Here is a 9,186-nt window from a genome sequence, read left to right on the forward strand (position 1 = left end):
TAAGAAGGTAGAAACTAGGGCCTGTAGGACCTGCCTTGTTGATAGTGTTGTTAAGAAGGCAGAGCATCGCTTTATTATGGACAGACTCCTCCCCATCTTAGATACTGCTGTATCAATATGTTTGACCATGACAGTTTACAATTAGTTTAGTCATCTCAATTTCCACATTATTCATTGCAAGATTTAGTTGAGGTTTAAGGTGAATGTTTTGTCCCAAATACAATGCTTTCAGTTTTGGACATATTTAGGACTAACTTATTCCTTGCCACCCATTCTGAAACTAACTAAAGCTCTTTGTTGAGTGTTGCAGTTATTTCAGTCGCTGTAGTAGCTGACATGCATAGTGTTCAGTCATCTGCATACATAGTCACTCTTGCTTTACTCAAAGCTGCCTTGTTCAAGGGCAGAACGACAGCTTTTCTACCTTGTCAGCTTGGGGATTTGAACTTGCAACTAGTCCAAAGCTCTAACCACTAGGCTACCTGCCGCCCCAAATGGATGACGCTTTCCCATGGTTCATTTTCATGTCAGCCAGGTAGGCTATACTCCTGTTGTAAAGATAAGAAATGTGCTTAATATTAGGAAAGTTGAGAAATACATATAGTAGGCCTAGCCTATAGAAAGCGAATGGGATTCTCCTCTTTTTATTAGAGGCCATCACTCTGTTTTCTCACGCAATTACATAGCCTATAGAAATGTTGCACAACAAAACACAACATGGGCTCTCATGAAGTGTTTGATTGGATTATCGATAACATTTGCATTGATGTCAGAGTGATTAGAGGGACAATAGAGTGCAGAGTACCAGGCAGTTAGCAAGTTTGCTAAGCTACGAATGACCATCAGTAGCATCAGAGCTTAGAGAAGTCTAATTATGGTGACTAAACGGTAAAGTGGAATTTGACCAGCCTTCATGAATTGTGACTGCCGGTGTGGCGGTAATATGGTCACTTCAACAGCCCTAGGAAGGGGGTTCCCTAACACAACTGAATGCATTCAACTGAAATGTGTCTTCCGCATTTAACCCAACCCTTCTGAATCAGAGAGGTGTAGGGTGCTGCCTTAATCGACATCCACGTCATCGGTGTCTGGGAGCTGTTGTCGTTGGTTAACTTCCTTGCTCAACGTATGATGGACGTTTTCCTCCTAAAGTACATATTTATATTAGAATACATAAACTACGTGGCCAAAAGTATTAGTGGATTCCCCTTCACATTAGTGCATTCGGCTATTTCATCCGCACCCGTTGCTGACAGGTGTATAAGATTGAACACACAGTCATGCAATCTCCATAGACAAACATTGGCAGTAGAATGGCCCCGTACTGAAGAGCTCAGTGACTTTCAACGTGGCACCGTCATAGGATGCCACCTTTCCAACAAGTCAGTTTGTCAAATGTCTGCCCTGCTAGAGCTGCCCCGGTCAACTGTAAGAGCTGTTATTGTGAAGTGGAAACGTCTAGGAGCAACAACGGCTCAGCCACGAAGTGGTAGACCACACAATCTCACAGAACGGGACCGCCGAGTGATGAAGCGCGTAGAGTGTAAAAATCCTCAGTCCTCGATTGCAGCACTGCCGAGTTCCAAACTGCCTCTGGAAGCAACATCAGCACAAGAACTGTTCGTCGGGAGCTTCATGAAATGGGTTTCCTTGGCCGAACAGACACACACAAGCCTAAGATCTGCTAAATGTCGGCTGGATTGGTGTAAAGCTTGCCGTCATTGGCAGTCTGATGGACGAATATGGTTTGGCGGACGCCAGGAGAATGCTACCTGCTCGAATGCATAGATAGTGCCAACTGTAAAGTTTGGTGGAGGAGGAATAATGGTCTGGAGCTGTTTTTCATGGTTCGCGCTAGGCCTCAGTTCCAGTGAAGGGAAATCTTAATGCTACAGCATACATTCTAGACAATTCTATGCTTCCTATTTTGTAGAAACCATTTGGGGCAGGCCCTTTCCTGTTTCAGCATGTTTCAGCTTTGGATTGAATTGGAATGCTGACTGCGAGCCAGGCCTAATCGACCAAACACCAGTGTCTGACCTCACTAAGGCTCTTGCAGCAAATGGAAGCAAGTCCCCGCAGGAATGTTCTGTCACCACAGCTCTCTCTAGTCCTCCTCTAGTGGAAAGCCTTCCCAGAAGAGTGGAGGCTGTTACGGCAGCAAAGGGGGGGGGGGGACCAACTCCATATTAATGCCCATGATTTTGGAATGAGATGTTGTACAAGCAGGTGTCCACATACTTTTGTAGTGTAAGTATAGAGGTATGGTGTCTAGGCACCATGTCGTGTACTTCTTGTTCCTTGGTCATGTAGTGTACTACTCTATCACTCTTCACTTTTCTAATTTTAGGATTTTGTGCTGAGACAGCTAACCTGATAAGGACTGAGTACATCTGTATGGTAGCACCCTGCCAATCCAAACAAAAGGTGGTCTCGCTATGAAATGTGTTGAATAAAGCAATACTGGTATCACATTCTGATCAAACTGTACATTTTTGGAGGTTTTGTACGATACACTTGACTATATGTTTACATGAAACATTTTCACCACTTAAATCCTTTAAATTAGTTTTCATAAACTATGTAAACAAAAAAAGAAAGTAATCTATATCTGTTGGATGACAAATTAAAGTCAAAAATAACGACCAGAGCATATGAGCTGATTTGAGACATCGCACGGTTTTAACCACAGCCTCAACGAAGGAATTACAAAAGGTGATGTTATGCTTGAGATAACCGATGCCGCAATGGGCAAAAAGATTTCTTCATCACACGCGGTCAACGTGTTGCACTGTCCATGGACCACTGCCAAGGAAAAGAAAGTAGGGCTGTCCCCGACAAAAAAAATAAATAATATATTGGTCGACCAAGAGTCATCTTTTCCTGGCCAAAAGTGGTCTACATTTTTAAAACGTATACTTTTCCATGCATAGACACCACTATGTTTGAATACAATCAACTATAAGTAGGCTACTGAGCTTGTCTGATGCTGTAAGTACTGCCATTAAAAATGAAGGCTCACCAATTACTAGAGGGAGCCAGAGATCAATATAGCCTAACCAGAAGAAGAAACAAAAACCTGTTCTGGGCCAGCCATCTCACCCTGCTGCTGACTTAGCAGATTCTGACATTATGTCGCCTATGGATTAGTCCACTCTGACAGGCCTCTACAATGGATTAGTCCACTCTGACAGAACTCTATAATGGATTAGTCCACTCTGACAGAACTCTATAATGGATTAGTCCACTCTGACAGAACTCTATAATGGATTAGTCCACTCAGACAGACCTCTACAATGGATTAGTCCACTCAGACAGGCCTCAACAATGGATTAGTCCACTCAGACAGGCCTCCACAATGGATTAGTCCACTCAGACAGGCCTCTATAATGGATTAGTCCACGGAGACAGGCCTCTACAATAGATTAGTCCACTCAGACAGGCCTCTACAATGGATTAGTCCACTGAGACAGGCCTCTACAATGGATTAGTCCACTGTGACAGGCCTCCACAATAGTTTAGTCCACTCAGACAGACCTCCGCAATGGATTAGTCCACTGAGACGGGCCTCCGGAATAGTCCACTGAGACAGGCCTCTACAATGGATTAGTCCACTCAGACAGGCCTCTACAATGGATTAGACAACTCAGACAGGCCTCTACAATGGATTAGTCCACTCAGACAGGCCTCTACAATGGATTAGTCCACTCAGACGGGCCTCTACAATGGATTAGTCCACTCAGACAGGCCTCTACAATGGATTAGTCCACGGAGACAGGCCTCTACAATGGATTAGTCCACTCAGACATGTGTCTTGTGTACCATAACATTTAAAAATATATTTTTGCCAATGCTCATTTAAAAGGTCTGTCGACGAACAGCCCATCGACCAGACAACTAAATGGGGTCAGCCCTAAAATAAAGCTTGTGAAAAGTAAACAATGACTTATTGGCCATGGTTCAACATTACAGTTACAATGTCCCTCAAAGGATTAACCCATCCTATTGCATAACTACAGTTGACCTATTGTCCTTGGTTCAACATTACAGCCACAATGTCCCTCAAAGGATCACCCCATCCTATTGCATAACTACAGTCGACCAGCCCGGCCCACCTCAGGTAGGCTTATCGTAGCCTATAAAGCCCCAATACTCCCCCTCAGCTCCTTGCACTGCATTCAGGCTTCCAGCCCCATCCCCACCACCTGATCACCAACAGCCCAGGAAAAAGCCATCTTTACCAGAACCATCCATCCACCTGGAACCTCTGCCATGCAGTCTGCCGAGACCAACACCAAGCTGAACCGGGGTTGCCTGCTCCTGGCTCTGAGGCGCTACAGCGCCGCAGTTCACAACATGGAACAGACTGTCCTCCTCCCTAGCCTCCTCCGAGATGTGGAGTCAGACTCCGACACTGACGACGACTGTTTCCAGGACTGTCACTCTGCAGCCGAAAGCTCCCGTAAAGACCTGTATGACTACTACCTGATGCTGAAGGCTGTCAGGAACACAGTGGAGAGTGGTCTGGTCACGCTGGACGACCGCAAGGCCAAGAACCAGACCTACCTGGCCCAGAATAAGACCCTGGAGCCCATGCTGGAGGCTGACCCAGAGGCCTTGTTCCACTTCCACCTCAGGGGGCTTTTCTCTGTCATGGGAAACCTCACCAAGAAGTCCCAGGGTGTCACAACCAAGTACATGGACATCATCAGAATAATGAACTAGAATAAGAAGACTCAGGTTAACCCCCAATCGACAAAACAAGCAATACATTTTGGGGCTTGAACATAAGATGTACAACTGTCAAGCTGTTTACATATACTGTCAATAACACCAAGTCGTGTGTAAAATTGAATAAAAGGTGCTTTTGTCGAAACTGACTTCTGCATGTCTGTTGTTTTTTTTGTTGTTTTTTTTAAATGTCCAAGACACTTTAGTGATTGGAGTAAAATAAAATAACAGAGCAGCTACAGGATATGTTTGTTAGATGATCTACTTCACCCATTATGCATTCATCAAGACTAACATAGCAGATAATGATTCTGATATTTAATTATGTGTGAATTGTAAACAGCTCAGAATTGTGTCCTCGTGATCTTCAGTTAAAGGTGCAAGTAGTTTAAATCAGCTGCATGTTTACTAGGGATGGGGAGGGGGGGGGAGAAGAAGTGTTATACCCATCAGACCCCCCCCCCCCCCCCTCCCCAGAGGACTGGAATTGCCCAGGCCTGCAGCCTGTCACAAGCTTTCAGCTCGACTTGGTGATCAAAGCCTGGGCGTCCAAGGTAACTGTCACATTGAATGAGTACATAATGCTATTCTCTATCCATGAACAACAGGCGATAATACGCCCTGTTATCTGAAACATAATGACAACACTTTATTGGAGAGGAATGATATTATGTGTAAACAAGACAAAACATTATTTCAGTAGGATTTTGTTTTATTATATACAAGAGTCTTTAGGGTTTTACATAATATAATGGGGTGATTGCAATAACACCAACTAGGGACGACAGAGACAGATGGTAAAGTGTTCTCTCTTCTCCTTCAGCCAGCCTCCTACACTCAGCGAATTGGGTGAAAAGGCTCCACAATCTCAGCAAATGTCTTCTTCTCTGTGGAGATTAACACACACCACAAAAAAAAAAAACAACACTTGATTAAATATTGAATAAAAATTACTGACATATGTACATATCAGTTAGTTGCCCGAGTTTTGTGAAACAAGCTGGGTTGATTGCTCTGTGTATGTCAATGCCATATAAAATGTAAGAAATCAATAACATAAAAATGTGCCAATGACGTAACATTTGGTGCAGGATGGTATTTCTTTGGGGACACAGCCAGAGCTAGAGCCTGGTTTGTGACTAGAAAGAAACAGGCCTGTGACTAGAAGAAACAGGCCTGTGACTAGAAGAAACAGGCCTGTGACTAGAAGAAACAGGCCTGTGTCATTTTTCTGATGGTCCATGAGAACATTATGAAGCTATGGGGGGTGTTGTTGCTAGAATCTAGCCTAGTGATTGACTTGTCCTGAACACAGAGGCATTTGTGTCTTTCTATGTGGACATCAGTCCAATCAATTTACCTTTGTCTGAAAAGTTCTCTGGGTGGAGTCGTATGTATTCGTTCATGTCTCGGTCCAATCTAGCGTATGTGTAGTTCTCGTGTTTGGTGACATGGTAACCAATGAACCAACCAATGGATGCCAGCAAGGCTTGCCGGTGAACACCTGAAAGACAATGACAAATACAGGTGGGTTGATCGATACAGGTGGGTCCACCTGTCGCATATCATGATGACACTCACCGGTCTAGATCAATGAGAGAATATTTGAAATAGACAAGAAGGCAGCGTACACATTGTTGGATTAATTCATGGAGCAAAAAAAACCATTTTAATAACAGAGATTGTTCTAAATTCAAACTGGACCTCCTGCAACTGTACATAGTCATTTTATGAGACTGCAGTTAGTTGAAAAAAAAATCCCTGATGTTTTTAAATGTTTAATTGGCAGACCTGTAACTTCCAATATTTTTATTTATTTTACCTTTATTTAACCAGGCAAGTCAGTTAAGAACAAATTCTTATTTTCAATGACGGCCTAGGAAGTGGGTTAACTGCCTGTTCGGGGGCAGAACGACAGATTTGTACCTTGTCAGCTCGGGAGTTTTGAACTCGCAACCTAGTCCAACGCTCTAACCAACGCTCTAACCACTAGGCCACCCTGCCGCCCCAAATATATAATAGATATAATAGATATCAATTTAGGGGGGTTAAATCCCATTCTGGTGTTACAATCTGTAGCTAGTGTTAGCCTTGATCAGCCTGGTAAAGTGTCATTTCTATATTATTAAAATACCTATAAAGCCTATTTTAAATTTGTAGATGGTTGCATCGACGCTATAAGACATCCTGACATGACTGAGGGTGGGTATAATTTGTGGAACGTTCCAACAGGAATCTGTTCCAAAAACTTGGAAACAAACACATACAAAATAACATGATCAATTCACCAAGCTAACTAGCTGCAGAACAGTGTAGCAACTCACCATGTAGCTTTCCCTTAAAATGTTTTTGTCGATAGGCTACCAGAATGAGGACATTTTTCGGGAATAAACATAAGGAGTGAAACGTTTGTAAAATAGACCACTCCCTACCCGGTATCTTATTCTAACACTATACAACTTTGTATGTGTTGTTTGTTGGTAACCTTATTATTTACGTGAAGTTTTTGAAATACAGATTCATGATGGAACCTTTAACAAATGATACCAAACCCCATGACTGATATGCTGTCAGTCAACTGAAAATGGCCACATTTCATAGATCAATCGATCCCAGTTATTATTGCAGACTAGAAAATATATGTTCCATACTGCAGTGTATTATAATGTAACGTTACCTTCTTGAACATTAATTTACAGAAGACAGTGATTTTTTGTTGTTGTTAAGAATAGAAGTTGGCAAGCAGTGTTCTGGTGTTTGTAGCCAGTTGTCAAGCTAACTACCGGTTACAGTAGGGTGTTTGTAGCCAGCTAACTAACTAACTTAACGTTAAATCGTTACATTTGTTTGATAATTAAAACAACAACTAGCCTATGACATTAAAATGGTTTGACTTGGCTCTGGGTTGAGATCCAACTAGCGAGCTAACAGCTAGTTACGGTGATCTTGTTGAGCGGCTAGTGCTAAAGTGTGCTAGCCGACTCTACCTGATTTCATGGGCGGCCTGCGGTTGAGGGCATTCTGTAGCATCGCAGAGCACCAGCCGATAACACCGAGCCAGACCGAGTTTCGGTTGATTATTCCTGGAGGTGGAAGGGCCTTCGCCTCATCTGGGAGCCCCATGTCGGGAAAATACACTGATCCAAACAATTATTATAAATGTACTTTATTGACTAGCCTGCTGGCGCTTCACCTCACAGAGGAAACCAAGGGCATATTATTTAGCTGTTCAGTGTAACCGTGAAACCACTCCGTCAAGGAACCAAAATACCTGGTTCCGCCCCAAAAATCTGATTATTCTCTTTTTCAGTTCACAAAATTCCTTGTATTATAGTCAACCACATTTGCATGGTTTATTTTCATCAAATTAAAACTATTTTTATTAATTCAATAATTTTGCCCCAACTCTCTAAAGTTGACTACATTTCAATTGGCCCTGACACTGTATATTCAGTCCTATTTCTTATAGGACTGCACTGTTGGGTAGCTCTTGCAAGTTAAACATTTGTACTTGTGCATGTGACAAATAAAACTTGATCTAGTTGATGGTTGGGGATATTTTGCAATAAAAAAGCATGTTTTTGGAGCACTGAGGTAGATACAGTGCATTCAGAAAGTATTCAGACCCCTTCCCTATTTCCACATTTTGTTACGTTACAGCCGTATTCTAAAACTGAATTACCTTATTTACATAAGTATTCAGACCCCTTCCCTATTTCCACATTTTGTTACGTTACAGCCGTATTCTAAAACTGAATTACCTTATTTACATAAGTATTCAGACCCCTTCCCTATTTCCACATTTTGTTACGTTACAGCCGTATTCTAAAACTGAATTACCTTATTTACATAAGTATTCAGACCCTTTGCTATGAGACTCGAAATTGAGCTCAGGTGCATCCTATTCCCATTGATCATCCTTGAGATGTATCTACAACTTGATTGGAGTCCACTTGTGGTAAATTCAATTGATTGGACAACCCTCCAGGCAAGCTTCAATGCCAAAAAAATCTCCTTCCATTGCCTCCAATTGCTCTTAAATACAAGTAAAACTAAATGCATGCTCTTCAACCGATCGCTGCCTGCACCTGCCCGCCTGTCCAACATCACTACTCTGGACGGCTCTGACTTAGAATACGTGGACAACTACAAATACCTAGGTGTTAGACTGGTGGTTAGACTGTAAACTCTCCTTCCAGACCCACATCAAACATCTCCAATCCAAAGTTAAATCTAGAATTGGCTTCCTATTTCGTAACAAAGCATCCTTCACTCATGCTGCCAAACATACCCTTGTAAAACTGACCATCCTACCAATCCTCGACTTCGGCGATGTCATTTACAAAACAGCCTCCAATACCCTACTCAACAAATTGGATGTAGTCTATCACAGTGCAATCCGTTTTGTCACCAAAGCCCCATATACTACCCACCATTGCGACCTGTACGCTCTCG

At 42.6% G+C, this 9,186-nt stretch overlaps 2 protein-coding genes across 2 annotated transcripts; one reads left to right on the forward strand and one right to left on the reverse strand.

Moving 5' to 3' along the window:
• The first annotated feature begins 4,135 nt into the window (after positions 1–4,135).
• Positions 4,136–4,880, forward strand: LOC110508116 (thyroid hormone responsive). The gene has a single exon (XM_021588558.2). It carries the CDS (start codon positions 4,273–4,275, stop codon positions 4,723–4,725), a length of 453 nt encoding a protein of 150 aa, XP_021444233.1. The 5' UTR covers positions 4,136–4,272; the 3' UTR covers positions 4,726–4,880.
• Positions 4,881–5,429: 549 nt separating this feature from the next.
• ndufc2 (NADH:ubiquinone oxidoreductase subunit C2) lies at positions 5,430–7,965 on the reverse strand. The gene is given in 3 exon segments (NM_001165238.1): positions 5,430–5,618; positions 6,092–6,235; positions 7,719–7,965. Coding segments are annotated over 3 exon segments (330 nt in total). The 5' UTR covers positions 7,855–7,965; the 3' UTR covers positions 5,430–5,568.
• Positions 7,966–9,186: the final 1,221 nt, after the last annotated feature.

This window comes from Oncorhynchus mykiss, chromosome 27, assembly GCF_013265735.2.
Source record: "Oncorhynchus mykiss isolate Arlee chromosome 27, USDA_OmykA_1.1, whole genome shotgun sequence".
Lineage (NCBI taxonomy): Eukaryota > Metazoa > Chordata > Actinopteri > Salmoniformes > Salmonidae > Oncorhynchus > Oncorhynchus mykiss.

Coding starts and splice junctions, on each gene's coding strand:
- LOC110508116 (XM_021588558.2), top strand. CDS start 4,273: ATGCAGTCTGCCGAGACCAACACCAAGCTGAACCGGGGTTGCCTGCTC.